This window comes from Heliconius melpomene, chromosome 5 (genome assembly GCF_056956725.1).
Source record: "Heliconius melpomene rosina isolate 202511_hmr_F chromosome 5, ASM5695672v1, whole genome shotgun sequence".
Taxonomy (NCBI): domain Eukaryota; kingdom Metazoa; phylum Arthropoda; class Insecta; order Lepidoptera; family Nymphalidae; genus Heliconius; species Heliconius melpomene.
In genome coordinates this window covers 4360275-4382066 of record NC_140393.1, presented here as the reverse complement: position 1 = coordinate 4382066, position 21792 = coordinate 4360275, and the positions used below count along the sequence as shown (strand labels likewise).

At 31.8% G+C, this 21792-nt stretch overlaps 1 protein-coding gene across 4 annotated transcripts in view; it reads right to left on the bottom strand.

The window, feature by feature from the left end:
* RapGAP1 (Rap GTPase activating protein 1) overlaps positions 1 to 21792 on the bottom strand; it is a 247916-nt gene that overhangs the window by 96802 nt on the left and 129322 nt on the right. For 2 of the 4 annotated variants that reach the window (XM_085185720.1, XM_085185724.1), the window contains exon 2: positions 12344 to 12538. The exons of the other annotated variants lie outside the window; for them this stretch is intronic. In XM_085185720.1, coding sequence (XP_085041846.1) covers positions 12344 to 12444 — 101 coding nt within the window. In that variant the 5' untranslated portion in view covers positions 12445 to 12538. The remainder of the gene's footprint in view (positions 1 to 12343; positions 12539 to 21792) is intronic. 4 annotated transcript variants of the gene reach the window in all.

The following is a 21792-nucleotide window of genomic DNA, read 5'->3' as shown; positions in this document are numbered from 1 at the left end:
AATCGGTGTCGATTTAACTTTTTTTCCATACAAACTTACAACCCCTATTTCACCCCTTTAGGGTTAAAATTTTTCAAAATCCCTTCTTAGTAGATGTCCAGATTACGAAAGTAAACATCTGTCCAAATTCCACGTTTCTACGCACAGCGGTTACGGCTGTGCGCGCGTCTTACTTACCTCAGTCAGTGAGGACAAGTCCTTTTATATATATAGATTATTATTAATTATTTACTGCACACATCAGATTCCGTTATGCCATTAAGCCTTTATTATTTCTTTTCAAAAAGAATTTCAGATAAAAATGTCAAAATAGAGAAAAATGGAGTCAACCCCGAAAAGCGTTAGACGCGTGTATACAAAACAATTTAAATTTTGAACAACAATTTACAACGCTAGGCTTTCAAAATTAAAGAATGAATACTCCAATTATTACTCTCGTCCACCGGCACGAGTCAAAAGGTAAAAAAAAATTGAATACCATATAATATATGATGACAGTACAAAATAACTTTCGAGCACCAGTACTTTGTTCGTATTTAAATATTTAAAAAGAACACGCAACCCCATCTGTTGTCCAGTAGAAAATTAAAATTACACACCCAGTACTAACGATTGTTCGCAGTGATTTATTGATTCAATTAACTGACCATTCACATCTACCCTACATTTTATATCCCAAATAGTTTCCCAAAATTCGTTCCCCTCCTTGAATAGTTGCGAAAACCGGTTCTGAAGCGACTCAATCAAGAAATGTTTGTTTTTCGGCTGAGTTTAATTCCGCGGAGTGGAAGGGCGCGCGTTGTTGGGATGCGTGTAATATGGCAGATGTTTAGTTAACAATGAATGTTTTCTTTCAATTATGTCGTGTTAAATCATTTCCTTTTGGTGAATATTTGTACTGTTTTCATATTAAATCATTATCTCCATATTATTGTTGTTGTGTAATAATGTATCATTAATAGACTTATAGGGCCAGTTGTTAAGCACGGACATAAGCGTGTGCGGGTTTCGATTCCCACTCAAGGAAATTAAATGATTAATATTTTCATTTCTACGCTCTGGTGACGAGGCTCGTTGAGTTCTATCACTGAACGAGCAATCCCTCCAGATTTCGGGTGAGAGTGGAGAACGAAAACAGCCACCTGCTACGTAAAACTAAAAAAAACGCTATTAAAAATCAACACATTTATAATCATTATTGAAAAGATACAAAAATGAAGTCATTAATTAACTATTTAAAAAAAACAGATACGAAAACCAAAAAAAAAACAATACTTATTTATATATTTGTCATCATTTTTATTGGCTTCTCCTATCTTAATAAGCGGAATTTACTTAAACGACGAGTCGTTACAAAGTTGATTAGTTCGAGGGCATCCATGTTCCATTCCACCTGCCGCCTTGTCCAATCATTAGACTTAATTTTCTATTATATTATCAGCTATAGCTTAACTTGATGTTATCATGACGGCCGCCTAAAAGCTGTGCTTACGCGGGAATACATATATAAAAAGGTTAACCGATTTAATTAAAGTTAACCACTTGTCTTTGAAAAAGTATGATTTAATGGTGACATTTTTGTTTATGCTCGTTTATAGTCAACGGTTGTATTATATCACCTGCTTAGATTGCTGTTTGTCCAAGGTTTTGTAGGTAATTAAATTAAATAGGGTGATAATTTTTTTTTTGTAAAAAAAATATGGTGTGGCTGGCTGGCAAAGGCTGGATGCGAAGAGCTGGAGATCGAGCTCAGTGGTGTGCCATTGGAGAGGCTTAAATCCAGCAGTGGATGAGGACAGGCTGATAATAATTATTTTTAGTAATCAAGAGAACTGTCTGAATATAGAAAAAATCAGAATTTGGATTTTTTACTATTTTTACTTATCTGCCTTTAAAGCAAGACGAAGACTAGTTTTCACCTAAGGATTTGTCCACGTGTTCAAACGGAAGTCACGGCACGTGACACAATTAAGTACCGAGATAACTTTGCACGATAGTCACCCACTGTGGGTGACATTGAAACGATTAATATAATGATAATATAATATAACCTCCTTAATAAATGGATAGTCCATAACCTCCTTAGGTTATATTCTATTATTTAACAAGAAAATATATTTTTCTATTTAAATTAATAGTTAAAGTCCATGATATACATAACGCGACGATTGTGGGTTCGATCCTCACTATTTTCGTTCTTTGCTCAGAGATAAATTTGACAGAGAGTGAGGAACGGAGTGTTTAAACATTATTTTGCTTTGTATATCCTGCTGTATACTGGATACAGGGAAAAGCTAAAAAAATGTAGTTTTTTAGATTAGCGCGTTCAACCAAACAAACTAAAACTTTACAATGTGGAGTGGACTAAGCTTAGCAAAGACTATAGTGAAACACCAGAGTTTGTACACTTTTTTTATTTAAAAACTACTAAAAGATTTCAATTTCACAGTACTATTTAAATATTTAAAATTGCACATATTGCACAGAAAAAAAAATGTAGCACACATGTGATTAAAAGCGGCGATGATTTTTTTATGTCTGCGATCCGCACGGAGCACGCCGCGCTGGACGCGGAATTGCTATTGCGTTACTTTATGAATGTTTTATTCCTAGTTTGGAATATTGAAACGATTTTAGTACTTGTTTAAATATTTAGAAAGCTATTTTTATATGTGAATCTATTCTTTTGGGCCTGTAAACATAATAATATAACATAATAACATTGTCAGGAGGACCGAATACCTATGGGGAAGAAAGGTCTTCGAATGGCGACCACGTCTCGGCAAAAGGAGTACAGGCCGCCCTTTAACCAGGTGGACCGACGACCTCAAGAAGATAGCGGGAACCCGCTGGATTCAGAGGGCGCAGGGCCGGATGGAGTGGCGAGCATTGGGGGAGGCCTATGTCCAGCAGTGGACCTTAAAAGGCTGATGGATGAAAACATAATAATGGATTGTAATTTTATTTTCACTAATTGTAATTCCAGCTTAACCCTGTATTTCGCGTATAGCAGGTTAGGCAGAAGTAGCCTAGTGTTAAGAGTTACGTTAGGTGCCTAGGTTTGTAAACGTGATGGGTGTGGCTTAAAAAATAAGCAGAAAATGAGGAAAAGAGTGTTTCAACACTAGGTTCTCTACCTTCCCTGCTATATGGGAAACAAAGTTATATAAATTTATACTACATCTTTCAATACTATACTACTGAAGTAGTATTGTTCGTAATTAAACGTCAAAATAATGATTCAACGAGTACCAGTCGTCATAAACTCATTGTACGGTAGTACTCTCATCCCCGTTTTAATGGGTCCGTCAGTCTTCAGTCAGTCATTTATTATTTACAGCTTCCTGGAAGTTATTCGTCACGTTCCTAACCCAAGATTAAGCTTTAAATTTAATGGGAGAACAAAAAGTGTTTCATTTAGAATAATAATTGAGGACAAATTAGTGTTTTTTCTTATTAAATTGTAATTTATTTGTTTGTTAAATAAATATATTTATGTATTGTTTGTATGGTATAATATAAATGTTGACCTTTTTTTAATAAAATGTACTTTTTGGGTATTTTCTCCCTTCGTGGATCTAGTGGTACGATTCTCCCTTCTACATTTTTTATTTATTTAAATATTGCATCAGTATTATCGCTCTTAAGTAATATTTACCGAATTTCTATACGTTCAAGCTAAAATAGAGTGGAAAAAAAATTATGTATTACGGTATTTAATCAACTAATTATTAAATAATTTTCAATTTTTGACAGGTGACTGTTTAAGAACACTTATCTAGAAACTGTCAGACATGTCGAAATGTCAAATTGTTTTCTCACTTTAACGAGACCACAAAACAAATAGCCGAGGCAAGGGTTCGTAGAACAAAACGTGGTTTCCATCTGTATTTAACTTTACCAATTAGTGGGGTTGAAGCTTATCTTAACAATCAACGAAGTTGAGGAGTGGAGGATTCAAGACCTTGGTGACCTCTGAAGAATTCCTTTAAAGTAGGCCTTTGGAAAGTCAAAGTTAAACAAATAAGTTTTGATTGTCTTATTTATAGTATTAGGGATGTTATACAGCTGTTCTATATTAATATTATATTTAGCTGCACGCTGTATCCCGCGCACCGCGCATGATATAACCTGGGAACCTAGTGTCAAGACTCTCCGTTCTTGTTAAGACACTACCGTACCCCACTTTCCACCGAATTCTGGAGGTATAGAAAGTTGAGTGGCGGAACTCCACGCTGCGTTTTGCCTCGACACCAGTGAAGTAAAAAAGTGAAAATATTAAATATTTCATTTTTTCGAGTGGGAATATAACCTACAACCTGTCGCTCTTACAGTCACACGCTTACACCTCACTCTCTCACTCTCTCGATCTCACTTTTTATTTCAAATCTTAAATAACATCGTAAAATATACTATACAATACTTAGCTAAACTATCCATACCTATATTATAAATTCGAAAATAACTCTGTCTGTCTGTCTGTCTGTCTTTTACGCAATAAGGGCCAAACCGCTAATTTAATTGTGATAAAATACTCATATAGAGATACTTGAGGGCCTCGGGATGAACATAGGATACTTTTTTTCTCATATTTGTAATATTTTCGATATATACCCATATATTAAAATACTTATTAATTTGACGTGCAATTTATTCCGCCATGTTAGTAACAACCGTCGTTGCTAAGCAACGATTTGCAAAGTTTGTTGTTAGAAAACGTCACCCAAAATGAGCTTGCTTAACGCATCTCTCTATTGAAAACTGAAAATAATTTCATAAATATATTTAATAAATATTCGTATAGTTCAAGCGGGCGTAGCCGCGTTCGGGTCCACTAGTATAACAATATAGTTCCTTTATGTTATAAAATTTATGACTGACAATAAATTACAAATATACACAGACGAGGCACCTCACTATCCGGTTACCAGATCAATGTCAGTCACAGTCGCACGCGCACGACTGACGACTGACACTTGACACTGCGCCCATTTGTTATTAGATTATCTGTGAATTAATTAATACATAATCTTACACTTGTTTAATAATTATGTGGTTTATGATATGGTTATTTAATATATGTAGTAATAGTGTTTTTATTTTCCGTTTTTTTTCTGTATTGTAAATAGAGAAATAGAACATTTATTGACATAATCTACTATTACGTCTTTATTTAATTTTCTCGTAATCATGTGTTGTATAAATTATTAGGATTGGTATTCATAATTAAAAAAAAAATAGTTAAATAAAATATTTTACGATAAATGGTCTATATCATTTTTTCTATTTTTTGGACGTACTTAACTCTACTTTCAAATAAGTAGTGTTATAAAGACGATATAATTTCATACTTTTTAAGTCAACAAAGCGAAACTCTCAGATCGCTGCTATCAAAACTAATGAAACAGGGATGCAAAGGATAGATAAGAACCATACACCGCAAAACATTGTTGAAGGAGATGACACTCGCACTTGACAGAACAAAAGGCTTTTAAAAAGTGTCTGGAAACGCGTACGATAACAAAGCAGTTCCAGGGACATCCCCAATGACTAGGGGAAATTCAGGGGAGCATTTACATGTCATATACCATATAGATATTGTACAAATAAGAACTACCTACAGATATCCTGCAGGTATCCTACCCTCTTACTTGTAAATACAGACATGTTTGAGAGATTTTTTTAAAGTCGCGGTAGTTGCTGCTAGGGTTGATGCTTTTTTTTTCCCTATCCTGCACCATCCCATTGTTGGGCAAAGGCCTCTCTCAAAGACCAAGCTGATGACTAACAGCATACAGCAAAAGGTGACCGTAGGTTCAGAGGTTCATGCTTGATGTTTTGAAATCTTCAAATATGAAGTGACTGGTTGTTTAATTTAAATAAATGAAATTACTAACTTCACGCTTTTTTCCACTAGCAGAATCTAGCTGACAGAATAGACCAGGGGAAATCTAGTGTTTAGACAGTATTTGCCCCACTTATGCCGAATTTTGAGGCATTGTGTGTTGAGTGGTGGAACTTAACGCCGGGCTTTTGATTTAGTGCCAGAGCAAAGAAATAAAGTTGTTAATAAATAATAATTCACTCCCCCGAGTAGGGATCGAACCTATAACCGTCTTACAGTCACACCCTTGTGCCCCTGCGCTACCACGGCCTAAATTTATGTTATAAAAGTAAAATAACGTTATCTATAGATGCTGATTTTATAGATTTTTAATAATTACTTTCGGATATTTAAGTTATACTTTATTTTATTAGAAACATAATATTTAAGGTAGCATTAAATACGCTATGAAAATTTTGATATTATTTTTTAAGCTCGTCGCCTATGTCGGTTCCTTTTATTTTATATTTATTGTGGACATAAAGAGAAACCGATCGATACACGTTATATTTAAATGCGATATGATTTTTCCCACTGGAGGAAATTAAATTTTTAATATTTTCATTTCTTCGATTTGTAGTCGAGACAAAATGCGAAATTAGATTTGGCCCTCAACGTGCAAGGTCTTAGTGAACGTGAACGGAGTGTTGTAACACTAAGTGAAAAAAAAAGGAAGATGTAAGTATACAATAAAAGTAATGTTTATAAGAAATGATGCTTTTATAAAAGTATTTATAAGATTAAAAAAAATAAGCGGAAAGGAAGCGTTCACTTTAAAATGAATATAAGCAATTAATATTCGCCGGAAGTGTCTCGTGAGGAAATTATTAAAATTTTGTCAAAACATCATTTGCCTTAATAATTGCTCTAATTTTTTAGCACAAAGGCGGTGTGGGGGAAGTATTCAATGGCACAGTCTACTATACGGGTGGTCGGGGTTTCGATTACGGCGGCAAAGTTCGTACAGATGTTTGCTCCGATATTGAAAAAAAAACCCTCTAAGTTGTGTACGAGTATTATGTAATTGACAATGATGAAAGAAAAGTAGAGAAATAGAGTCTTTTTTATTTAGGGACATATGAGATTTAAACATTTATATATTTTCTATATGCATTAAATTTTTTTAGTTATTTAGACATTTTTCCAGTATAGCAAAATAAAGTGTTAAGACCCTCCACTCTCCGTTCAAATTGGAGACATTTTGTACTATTAAAAAATAATTTTAAATATAATTAATACAATTAGTAATAGGTAATGTTATAGTAGGTAATATTCATAAATTCTAAGCTTACTATTTGACAATTTACTAATAGAACAGAATTGTTACACTAATGAATCGTTCATTCTCCTCCTCCTCCTCTTCCTCTGCCAATCTAACAGATATGAACCAAAGCTCACACCACATTATTAATTTTGGATGTATTCCAGGCCTACATTTAGGCATTAAGTAACGTCAGCCTTGTCTGTGTCAACCTAATATAGTATGGTAATGTCTCCAAAGGGAGATAATGAAGGGAACTGATTAAATTCTCTTTGTATAATATAAATAATTAAATATATTTGTATAATATTAGTTATACATTAGACAATTAGATTATACAGAAAATACATTTACTTGTATAATAAAAAAAATAAAATAAGGCTAGTAAAGCTTCGATTTCTTCAATAAAAGCTCAAGTTTAAGGCGAAGGTATAAACGACCTTCCAATGATACCAATGCCGATACGAATTTACTATTACGAACGTGACTGTAGTAAATAGACAAGATTTTACAAATACAATTCCAAGTTAGCAAAATCGATATAAAATCTAATGAGGTTAGCCGTATAACAGTAAATAACGTTTTGCAGAGAAAGATTTTATGTAAGATGCTTGTCACTGCTCGGTCCATCTCTGATGATGAAATCTAGTTTAGATATAATAGTGTTTATTTATTCCGCTATATTAATAATAGAAATAGAAAATATTTTAATGTCTAAATGTAACAGTTATAGGTTCAATTCCGTCTCGCGAGAATTAATAACTTCAACTCCTCCTTTCCATGGAGTTCTGCCACTCAACGCGTTAACATCGAAAATTAAAAAGAAAATTTGGAACGCAGTGTCTAAACACTTACTTGCTAGCTTAGCTAGTCCAGAGAGAGTAAATAAAAATAATAAATATTTCATTTCCTTTAGTGGAATCGAACCCACAGCCCGTCGCATGCCTGCTCCAGCATCACGATTGGACCCCATTAAATTCTTAAGCTAATTATTTAATTATCACTATTTTTTATACAATTAAACTTAATAATCTTAAATGTATATAAGCTATGCATAAGACAAATGGATAGGATGCGAAGTTTCCCGTACTTGAGAGTAAGTAGAAAATTAGATACAAGTTCTAAATAGACGCTGTCGAATAAGTTAGAAGCAAATATCCGTGTTTCGCTGGCTTAGTTCCCAACTTATGGTTTTAATGTTTGTAAACTACATACTGTGTTTATAATTTATTAATCTAAATTATATTTGGTATAGGTTCGATTACCATTTGAGGAAATTGAATATTTAATATTACCATTTTATTTTAATAATGAGGCTAGAATTAGGCGGAAACGAAAGCGTCTTAAAGGAAACGTAGTCTCTTTACATTAGGTTTCCACGTTTTCTCTGCCTACTGTACTATCTGCGGGATGCAGCGTGAAGCTAAAAAATATTATGTTTCTTAATAAAATGATCCATAAATACAATATAGTAATAACAATAATTTTAAAATAATATCCACGATATCCTCTTATAAATTTTAATCTGATCAAAAACCGATGGCATGGCTTAACTCAAGCAGCGGTCTTGTAAACACACAGTTTATTGAGACATTACTCATTTTTACGAATATAGCTGCTTGGATACACAGTGCTATTGACTTTGTACGGAAGCTATAGGAATAAATAAGACACTTACAAAAGAAATATAAATATGTTAGCTAGGGCGTGCTGAAGTGCCTTTTGAATTGGGTCTTTTTTGTTATTTTAAAAATTTACCTTTTGTTTTTATTGGTTGCTTATATTTATATGGGGATGGTTGTTGAAATGAAAAGTTATATTTTTTTTACTGTCAAGAAATTATAACGTGGAAAATTAGTGTATTTTTTTAATTAGATATCTGCAATAAATTTTTTTCCCCCACTTTTCACTGAATTCTGGAGGCATTTCGTGTTGAATGGCGTAACCTAACGCCGCACTTCGCTTCGCTACAAGAACAAGGGAAATAATATACATAGATATATATCTAGAAAGTTGCTTACGATTAATACTTTCAAACTCAGTATTTTATTACAAACTCATCATATTATTTATACGTTATACATACATATGTATGTATTTATAGCCAATTTATATAAGGGACTAAACAAGGATATTGGAATTTTAAACGCCGTTCCTGACTCCTGTTACCGTCTTAGGTAATGCGTGTAAGGCGGTGATTATACTACACTTTGGTTGTACCCTCAAGCTATGAAATACTTCTGTATTACGATGGGATTTTTCTCAACCCTAAAATAGAATGGCCATTTATTATGATTTAAGTAGATTTCTGTTTTTATATACGAGTATATGGTATACCGAGTAGGATAGAAAAGGTGCTAGATTTTTAAATAGTAAATATTAAAGTAATTAAAATAAGATGAGATTATTTTAAAATTCACGCAAAAGTAATACTTTTTCAACTCAATAATAAAAGTTTAGTTCAGATAAATCAACAATATTTAATCGTACAAAACACATATTATCGAAAAACTAACCTATACTGAAAACAAATAAAAATAATATCATTTTTTAAAAAAATTAAAGCGTTATTCCACATTTAGGGAATTCTTTAGGAAATTTTAAATAAGTAAGTAAATAGTATTAACTAAAAAAATATATACAAACAAAATAAAAATACAGAAAAATATATGAAAACACGCTTTCAGGGAAGGTCCATCCATTGCTTACAATAATACAAAACTTGTCCCGAGCGTCCAGGATTCGAATCAAGGCTCCGAGGCTTAAATAAATTTATTAACAAGCAACAATCCGTGACCGCCCCGACCATAAGTCACCTTATGGTTGTCACGAGGAAATTTAGTGTAAGTCTGAGATTGTATTAGGAAATGTATTGTACCTTCAGGTATACGTAACGTGACCAGATGTCCCGTTTTGAACGGGACTGTCCCGTTCGTTTGGGTGTCCCGGTCCCGAAATATGGCAAACGGAAGAATAAATGTCTCGTTTTCCGAAATGGCACATAAATTTTGTTTTAATATTTCATTTTCTTAAGAGGGGATGGAACCCGCTACCAGTCGGTTTTACAGTCATACTTTCTGCCTCTTTGCCACAAAGAAAAGTAAAATGAAATCACTATACAGTAAGCAAACTTAAAAAAAACACCCTAATAATACTAAAGCCATTAAAAAAAACACAAGCATTTCTCCAAAAACCATGAAAAATTTACTTTGTAATACAATTATAAAAATTGAAAATTATAAAACCGATATCCCATTTTGAGATTAAGGAATGGTCATCATTCCTCGCATTATTTTGTAAGAGCTATTATCTTAGTATCATTATCTTGGTATAATAAATTCGGATTTCACCGATGTTTCGATAGTTCTAGTTAATTAGAGTACCTATAGGAATATTTATTTATCTTTCTGGTATGGAAATGGAAATCGTAAATTTCATTTTCCATTATTGTTACAGCAAATGCGTTAGAATATTTAAAAATCTTCTAGTTATCGTTCTAAAACAAATAGTAATAAATATAAAACTATATAATAACAGGGTAGTGTTTAATATCAGGACCCTCCGTTCTCCATTTTATTTACAGTATTAATTTAAATTTGACTAAGTTAGGAGATCTTGGTCATTATTATAATTGAATATTATTAAAATTTATGAAAATATATTACTTGATAGATATGTATTAAGAAAAACGTCAGATTTTCTCCATAATGGGATTAAAACCACGCTTCTTAAAATAATAGGTATTTATTAAACAACCAAAAAAACTAAAATTTAAAAGAAATGGAACTTCGTTGTCTTGAGGTTTTACGCGCGATAACGGGTTAAAATATGACTAGGAGCTTTATATGAAGTTTTCTATATATATTATACCTACAAATAGAGACTATATTTTGTATAAAAAAAGTAATTAGTTAATGACATAGTATTTGGATATATATTTTTATATTATATTTCCTAAAGCAAACTACAAAATCTATTTAACCGTAGCTATCAATTTTCTTTAATTATAATATAATCAGACCAAATAAAGCAGGTGCCTCCAACCGTTGAGTACGAAACCATTTACATATATATACACACAAGCCAGAGGCATTCGCAAATTGGTGGTTTAATGCGACCTTTTTTATAATTGTAGGTGTAAAATAGCCCACATTACGCTGGCGTACGTTATAATTATGTAAATTCGAAAATTGACGAGATATTACGCTATGAGGGGGAGAACGTGACTATTACTTTGTATAATAATTGGTATGTTTTACTAGCGACGCTCTCGCGGCTTCGCCCGCTAATAATAATATCAATTTTAAATAATATCAAGCTAGCCCAAATATAATAGTGAAAACTGCAGTTAAATCGTTTCTGAGATTATTGTAAACAAACGCAGCAAAGTTTGGGTTCTATTATAGCGATAAACATTTTTTTGACATATTTTCTAAGCAGGTACAGTAACTTATCAATTATATTTTATTATAAAAATGGATTATTCTGTTTATTTTATTACAAACGTTTTCCAAAAATGCGCGAAAGAAATGTAACCTACACTGTTTGTAAAAGATAATCTAAGAAACTATCATTGGTATGCACTAAGAGCTTCTATTAATATGAACTAAGAAAATCCAAAGATATTTCTACGGAAAACATGTTTCAACTGTAATCTCCTACTGGGACTCATTTGCTAATGGCACAAACAATCATTAGAAGAGTCGCACTAATGACACGAATGGCTAGCAGCAATTTCTTCTTAACTAAAGTAATTTACTTGAACTGAAGAAATATATCTTCGTCCTTCAAACAAGCAACCAGTTCTAAAGTTATAAGAGAGGTACGCTGCACGTTTCAAGTGAAATGTACGGTAGGCGACGCTAGTTTACAAAATAAGAAAAAAAGGTATTAGGGCTATAATAATAAAGAGTAAAATTCCATAGCGCAAGTCATTGTGCAATGAACTGCATTTTCGATACAGATTGCTTACGTTCATCTATCACGATTAAACATCTCGCTCGTCTAACGGGAGCTGAACAACTTGTACAACAGCCATTACTGCAATTTCGCAAACTCTTACACAATAAGAACGAAAACAATGTAATATGAAATTGTTAATAATTGAACTGATAAAAATCTGTCAACTATTAAACAAAATCCAATAGAATTGGTAGAATTGCATCTGTGAGAAAAGAACGATAAAATACTTTACATACATTAGTTTCTTCATATATCTCCTCCTCGCGGTGAGTAGCGTATACGTTTCTTTGTGCCCACTCGTGGGCAAATATTTCATTTTCACAATTTTCGACTTCATTCGTTGACCGGTTCACAAGTTCGTAATTGGCCACTAAAACTAACAACCTATCGCACAGTCTTCGTAAAATCCTTGTCGTAATTTTGCAGGTATCCTACAATGAAAAGAAATCAAATTGAAGGGATATATTTACAGGATAGGCACTTAACTACTGAAAGTGTTACAAGCAATCTGTTTAAAGCATAATAAGGAAATTTAGTATTAAAACAATTAGTCATAAAATACCAAGTAGAATGAGGAAAACAAAATTGATAAGTTATGGTCCCATAAACATGCAGCTTTTGCAACTTATAAAATAATATTTTATATATACAGGGTGGAAGAGGCAGCGCTCCTTTTACTGAAACTGCATATAGGGTAAAATTTTTCAAACCCAGAACTAAAGAAATTAATTAAGGTACCTCAACAGTTTGGACGTAGGATTTTTTTTTCCATTTCACGATTTTTATCCATACTGTATTTCGTGTGACGCACACATACGTGTGCGACGTTGCCACATTGACAGGTAAGTGTGTGCGTACTTATGTTATACTTTACAAATGGTGTTTTATGTTAAAATGATAATTTTATTAATTATTTTGTTTCAAAAAATATTTTTTTCATTTTTTTCTGAATTATCTAAGATTTTTTAGAGTAGTTAAAACTGTGGTTTCATTTAAAGTGGTGCTGACAATTCCATCCTGTATAATGACAGACGAAAACAATACAATTAAGCAAGCAGATAGCATAATATATAAAAGAGATATCGATACAATGGAAACCAACAATATCGATGACCACTCGATGCAAAGATATAAGGCTAATTAACGCTACTATTATATTAATTACTTTATATTACAAAGCATTATTTACAGTCACGAACAGCGTTATCGATAACGGTATCTTTAATACATCTGATATAATTTCGATTGGGCATCTTGAAAGAGAATTCCAGGCTTTAGTATATCGTAGGCAATTGCAAAGTAATATTTATATTTCGTAATTGAAACGTATGAATAAAATTTAATTCTATAATTCTTATCAATATATAAGATGTTTTTAAAAATTTCAAAGAATTACAATTAAATTATTTTTAAAATGTTGACTGAAAATCTTAAATATTCTAAAAAAAACAATAGTCGTTCTTGGATCTTCGGTGGTGGCTTACAAAATTATAGTTCTAGTCAAGAAGGTACAATATTTAGGGCACTGGGATATCACAAAATATTTCGTCAATATATCAATATAAATTACACGAATCGATGATATCTATACAAAAAACCAAACAAATGTAGGTCCAGAATTTTAACGACGCCCGATTTGAAATCTAAAATCTAAAATATTTAATTAGAACCGTCTAGATAATATTATTTGCGACCAAAATCGAAGTCATGGTGACGCAAGAGGGAAGCTATTATTCTTTTTCATTTTGTCTTTTAAATATACGAAAAAAAAACAACAAATTTAATTCTAATTTCTCTATTATACCCGTCAAAAACTGACAAAAACAAATATAAACAAAAAATCTGCTTACAATTTGTAATACTAGCACTAATTAACTAGATATCAGGTATAAATAAGCACTAACGAAAATAATATTAGCAATACAAAGAAAATGATTGTAGTTTTAATTTTAATGACGAAGCGTTTTTAAAGCACAAGTTTGGAAGCCAAGTGGTTTTTGTGCACAGATTAATTTGTACTCTGTAATATTATATGGGTAGTCTCTACATACGTTTCATTTGAATAGTAAATAACAATAGAGTTGTTTTTTTTTCTGATATATAAATATGTTCAAACTTACAACAAGAATAAACTAATAAATATATTATACTAGCGGCCTGCTCGCGGTTTCACCCGCGTGAACTAAGTTATTATTAATTTCTGTCTCCATGACTACGTCATAGTGACGTTATGCATTTGTAGTAACGAAGTTTCATACAAACTTTCGACCCCAAAAACAACCCCTTAGAAGTCGAATATTGCAAATTCCCGTCTTAGCGAGCACCTACGTCCTATAAGTAACTCCTATGCAAAATTAGAGATTCCTAGCACTCGTAGTTTCTGAGATTTCGTGATGAGTGAGTGACCTTTCGATTTTATATATATAGATGACATTTAACTGTGTATATAACACAATGGTGGCTTAAAATGTTTTTATTTTATACATATATTGTATAAACATATATCTACATAAAAAGACACTTCAAAGAAATCGTTAGAATAAATTAATTTAGTTATTTAAAATAAATAAATAAAAATTAAAATAATTTTAATTGTTGTCAGGTATTTTTTTTATTATAATCTCAGCTCCTACAAGTTCAAATGATTCGCTTGTTTTTAGCAATCAGAGACATTGATTAGCTTTAAATTAGCATTAAATCAATGTACGTCATTGCTTATACTAGTTTACTGGAGCTTTAACTCATAAGTGTTCAAAATATTAAAACTATAATAATTAAGCATAATAAAATAAATAATTTAAGTAAATATTCTACTTCATATATATATGGATATAGAGCAATAAAGAACTGCCAAGGACGAAGCGTAGGTGTCTTTTGCAATTCTATTGACATATCAATTTGTTAGTAAAGTCAATAGCAAAAACTGCTATGATGTAATCGTAATAGTTCCAATTATAATGGCGAATATATTTGAATAAGCATTCTGTTATTGATTGACAGCTTGTTTTTGTTGTTACATTTTTAACAGGGATTGTTGCAAATGTCGATCGTATCGGTGCTTTAAGTGTTATTTTGTTGCATTTGGTGTAATGTTTCATCTTGTTATAGAATGATTGATTAATTTTATTTATATAATATGGTTTTTTCCTTTGTTTTTTAGCTTCATGCTGTATATATAGGTAGAGAGTAGAAAATATTAAATATTTCATTTTCTCGAATGGGAATCGAACCCATAACATGTCGCGTTCGGCTTCAATACAGATAATCAAATATAAATCAATAAGAAAATAATTAAATCTATTCCATTTAAGAAAATAAAATTTATTTCTCTACGATAGACATACAAGGAAAATGGCTACAACTTTCTTTGTATTGCTACTGAACTGTTATCATTTACTTTAAGCGGTCATAATTATAATAATATTAGTCTATTAAAACAGTTTTATCATAACAGGTCAACATTTGCTTCATTTAATGATAGAAGATTGTTTCATTTAATGATAGAAAATAAACAGTAAATGATAAAGTTTGAATATCTTGAATAGCCTTAATGTATTGTTTAGTTAAGAAAGGTCGACTTAGTGGCTATCAATCATGAACTTCGTCGAGTACAATAGCATTGATTAAATTGTAAATGTGAAGTTTGTAATGTTATCTTATGTAACGCGATGGTTAGGGGTTCGATTCCCGGAGGAATAAATAATTATTTACCAATATTTTCATTTCGATGCCTAGAAAAATTAAGCGGAGAGTGAGGAACGGAGTGTCTTAACACTTTATACCCTCTGCTGTATGCAGATGCTTGAATATCTTGGTTTAATAATATATTTATTTATACTATAATAGTATATAATTACGAATTCGAACCTCGTACCCCCTTAAGTGTTTTGAAATTAGGATAAGTGGTATATTTATAATATTCTATTCTTAGTATAGATGATGACCAACAAAGGCAATCTTTCGATAAACATTAACTTATTCCAGTTAAAGTAGCTACGGGCGGTAACTGTCCGCATTCTTATGAAACTATCAAAGCGATATATCATATTTGATTTCTCTATCAGATTAACTTGATGGGAATGGCCACGTTTGGCTTTTATTATTCTTTAGTTTTTTTATTAAAATGTATGAAGGATTAATATTAGTGTATTTTTTATATTAAAAACGAGACAATCTATTGATGCATCTCTCCTTTCTCCAGTTTGATTTCAAAATAACCGTGTGTTTGGAAAAACAAGGAAACTTGGAGAACCGTATTTTTTCAAGTGCATCTATATAACAGTTTTGACAAATATTGTCACCAAATTTGGCAAAATTTGAATTTATTAAGTGCACAGGATTAAAGATAACTATAGAAAAATAATTGAACAATTTTCCTCAACAAATATTCGTGAAGTTCAAGCGGGCGAAGCCGCGCGGAGATCGTATAAAATATCCACATTACTTGATAAATAAAAATATACAATTATAAATATATATTAAATTATTTCAGAGATTACAAAACGTATAGTATTAATAAAGATAATTACAAAAGCTCGCTCAAATATGCAGTAAGTTTAGTATCCTATCCTATCCTATCCTATATCTTATAAAACAAAGTCGCTTTTCGTGTCTGTCTGTTGTTTCTAACTCTTCTTCTTCTAAACCACCCAACGGATTTTGATGCGCTCTTCACCATTAAATCGAGTGTTTTTCGTAGAAGGTTTATATATAGTTTATTATTTGTACATTCTTATGTAAATTAACATAAATACGATAAATGTGTATAAAGTCCTACCCGTTGAGACACTTTCGCGCATGCGCTGCTCTAATGGTACTACATGAAAAAAATGTACTGGAGTATTGTTCCTCTTAATAAGATCTACAAAAAAGTCCGCGAGAGCATAATCGTATCTTTTAAGAATAACGTGTAGTGATCATTTTTCTGTCTAAAAATTGACATTATTTTTCAATATATTTTTTATTGTGAGGGATATTTTTCCATAATGGTTTCCTTATCCTTTAAAATACTTTATTATTTTTTTACGTTAAACGAAGATAAAATTTGCTTTTTACAATATTTCGAAATTGCGAATAGTTTTACAGAAAAACGCATTTAATTGTTGACACATCAGCTGTATGTTACTCAAGTTTCACTTATCCCTTACTCTCAGCATATAAATAAGTATATTAGTTACGTTGGCCATTTAATGTAGACCAAAACTGTCTTTTACTGTTTTTCATTTTAATAAGTACTTTAGAAATTGTTACAATATCAAAAAAATCCTTGCTGCGAAACGGCTCGCCACTCGCTATGCGTCCGCCGCGCCCGCCTGCCACGCGGTCGCTGGTTCAGTGGTAGAATGCTCGCCTGCCACGCGGGCGGCCCGCGTTCAATTCCCGGCCCATGCATTCTATTTAATTTTCCTCATAGGCAGCCACGTCGTGCTTGCTTTTCATCAGGGACAGAATACCCCCTTGAGCACTAACCACAAGCTCGAAAAAAAAAACCCGCCTGCCTCTATAGCAACGAAGATTTAGTTAGAAGCTTTTGCACGTATTGGATAATTGGAGTTGAATGTATTATTTAAGCGCGATATATTTGGTTTCACATTTTTTGTAGTAGTTAGTAGTAGGTAGGTTTTTGTTTATAATTTCTTCCGTTTAAAAATAGTCATTTAAATATATTTTAATAAGTACTTGAAAACATTAGTAGCACAGATTTAAAATTACGGTACCTACTAAAAAATCCTTGCTGTGTAAAACAATTGGAAAATCCTTATTGAAACTACAAAAATGCGGGTTGCATTAGGGTTTAATTAATTTTCACATTATCTTAAGTGCTTTGCAAACATACATTACATGAATAATCCAGTAGTTAAAGCGGGCGAAGCCGCAAGAGGGTCGCTAGTAATTAATATTATTGATTTATGTTTATTAGCTTAGCTATAGCTTATGTAAACTTAGCTTTAGCTATAAAACCACAAATTATAAGTGACACTTAAACTTAACCCATTCCACGAAAGCACACAAAGCTCGTAAACAGAGGAACTTTAATGCACTTCAAACACTTGTGATGCTAATTTTTCACAAACATTTTAGTTAAAGTTAATTTTGAAGTGGTTTTTCGATTAAGTAGTGTAGGCACGTATTTGAATGTTTAATATGTGTTTTTTCCTATTTTTTTAGTTTCAACTTATATCCCGTACTTAGCAAAGGAAAGGGAACCTGGGAACTTAGTGTTAGGACCCCGTTTCCCATTAAGACACTACTGTTCTCCTCTTTCCACCAAATTCTGGAGGCATCGCGTGTTAAGTAGTTGGTCTTAATGCCGAAATATTTAACTCTCCCGAGTGGGAATCGAACCCCACAACTTCGATGGCTTTAATAAGTTATAATATATCTGTATATAATATAGAAAACTAAATTATAAATTAGGTTATAACAAACTAAGCTAGCTTAATATAAAGAACTATTTACACTAAACGTTAAGCTAATATTAGCTTAATAATGGTAAAGCAGGTTCTTTAAGATTTTATAACGCATTGAGAGGAGATTGTAAAAGTATATTTCTCTATAAAAATAACTTTTTATGAACCATATTTGTTATTGGGCTTATTTGTAATTATTTAAAATTACTATAGGTGTATTATAATTTACATTGTATAATATCTTGGAATTTTCATATTAAAGAAGATATTCGCAGCAGGAGACTGACTGAGTGACTGTTAACGGTGATTATGAATTTGGTCCACACTAGAGACCCACACGCGGCTTCGCCCGCTTATGCTTATTATTAGATTTTAGCCAAATTATACAAAACCTTTATATAAAATGTAGGCTATGTGTTATTTTGATATATAAGCTTCACTACTATAAAGTTTCATCTAAATGTGTTCAGTACTTTTAGCGTGAAAGTGAAGCAAATATCAATCTTCACAAACTTTTACATTTGTAATATTTAATAAGGATTTTAATCCTAAGACAATATGAGTACCACTACTTGGCATACAATTTCTCGAATTCAGAGGGGAAGACAGAGTGTCTTAACTCTAGGCTCACTGCCTACCATATACATATGTGTAACAAACGATACTGAAAAAAACCAAATGCTTTGAAAAAAAGACAAACTAGAATTATTGATGAGTACATACTTTTAATGGGTAAAGGCTGCCTGTCGTCTTACATAATATGTTTATTATTATTGTAAGTAATACTATGTAACTTAAGTCTCTAGTATTTCTTCTTCCAAGATCAGTGATACAAGCAAGAGGTGCAAGGTTACCAGAAACAGGTCAAGTACAGCATATCTCTTACTCTTAGAAAACTATTTTTTGTAAAGAATTCAAATAATATGCTTCTGAATGTTATATTTCAGCTTTTCATTTTTGTAGTTGCTATGGCTATTTAGTATTTACACAGTATATTCATAGTTTGGTACGTAGGTTCGTATTTTTGTCTTATTATTTATTTACATTTTCAATCTTTTTAGATTTAAAAATATAAAGGATATGCATAGTTTGAAATTTGTAGTTAGAAGTTATATAAAAGATATTCATTGTTTTTTTTTATTTTAGGAAAATAGTATTTTTTATACTACCTATCTAAAGTAGCTATACTGTTTTGCTAGTTGGTGTTTTCTTCGTTTTTAACTTCACTTTGTATTCCACACACAGGGTGCATAGAAGGAACGTAGTGCTAAAACATTCCGCTCTTCATTATCCGTCAAATTCTGGAGTCACATATATAGTAGCGGAACTCAACGCCGCGCTTTGCCTTTTTCGTATTATCCTTAAAAAAATTGTGTGCGAATATAAAAAAATAACACTTACAATGCCAGTCACGTAAAAGATGATTATTATCTGAGAAGGGACCCTACATCACTACTGCGGTACTCTTTAATGAATCAGTAAATGCGATTCGTGCTTAGTATAAATAACTATAAAAGAATACATATTTATTATTTCCTTTCTTGCGGAATAATAATAAATTTCGTCGAGACGTTTTCTTTAAATATTGTTTTACATATATAGTTGAGGCCGTCGTGGCGCAGCGGCACAAGGGTGTGGCTGTAACGCGACGGTTGTGGGTTCGATCCCCACTCGAGGAAGTGAAATATTTAATTATGTTTATATTTCCATTTCTTCGCTCTGGTGTCGAGGCCAAGCGCGGCGTTGAGTTCTGCCACTCAACACGCAATGCCTCCAGAATTTGGCAGAAAGTGGGAAACGGAGTGTCTTAACACTCGGTTCCCTCCCTACCATGCTGTCTGCGGGATACAGCGTGAAGCTGATTTAGTATTTCCAATAACGGAAAATATTATATAGGTATATGTACTATTGATTGAAATTCGAATTTAAGACCTACGATTCACAGCTAGTAAACTACTAGGCACATACTAGGTTTTATTAAATATAATGAATATTATATAAAAAATAACATTTTGGTTTATTTTATTTTCCAAAATTAATAGTTTTAAATATCAATAAATAAAAATTTCATTTTGTCTGCTAATGCATATTAACTTAACCTGTACAATAAATGGGAATTTTAATGTGAGTCCACGGGCATTTCGCATTATTTACTTTTGTACTGCATTTACGGTCGTAAACTAACTCTTGCATATAAATATGTGTTTTAGCTGGGAACATTGGCGTAGAAAATTTTTATTAGGTTCCATAGCTTAAGATTTTATTATTTTACTTTGAAAATATATTAAACACATTTAATGTTTTGATTGCTTTAAAAATATTTACTTAGAAAGCCACTCAGATACTTTTTTTTTAGAATAGTAAAACTAAAAAAATATATTTATTTTTATTATTATCTATACTTATCGCAATTTACTGCAATGCAGAGCCGATATAATAAAAATCATTATTTTATTAAAAAAAAATTAAACAAAAGAAGAACACAATATGAAAGAATAACAACTGCTTTATAATATTCTCATTTCATTTTCTTCATGCTCTATAAAATATTAATACATTTTATTTTACATGGAACTATTAGTTAATTAATAATATAAATATAAACTAATAAAAAAATACTATTATTTAAATGAAATACGAAACAAAATTTGAACATGGTTGTCCAAAATTGCATTTCTCGTCCAAAAATATAACTAACTAACAATATAATTGACTAATTGAATAACAAGAAGGCGAGGCCAACAGCTCCACAGCTCCTACGCGCAGGATACCGTAAATCTAGAACTTGTCTAGACTTGTTCGATGCCAAGTGAACTACGTGACTTAGTGCCAAATACCCACGTATGCAACAACCCATGTGAGATATAAGGGTTGGTATAAATTAGATATTCTTTATAGATAAATAGATAGAAAAGATTGATTAAATTTGAATCCTCAAAAAGAGGTAGGGTAGTAGGGGTAGAAAATACCCCAATCTTGTTAGATTAAAGTAGTGTGAATTTTGTCTCTTAAGACCCAATCTCTGTTTTGAGTCTGACCCCAGTCATAGCGCAGGGTCTGACTGGTATCTAATTGTATTTCAATTTGTTCTGCAACCATAATACAATCATAATATAATCATCAACCAACCATAATATAATCATCAACCATATTCTACAACCATAACCAAATAATACCGGTAAAATACGAACTAAATTACAAATTATCAACGAAACGTGAAACAAGTTATCTTGTAAATACATAATTGCTATTAGCATTCGTATTAACATGAATGT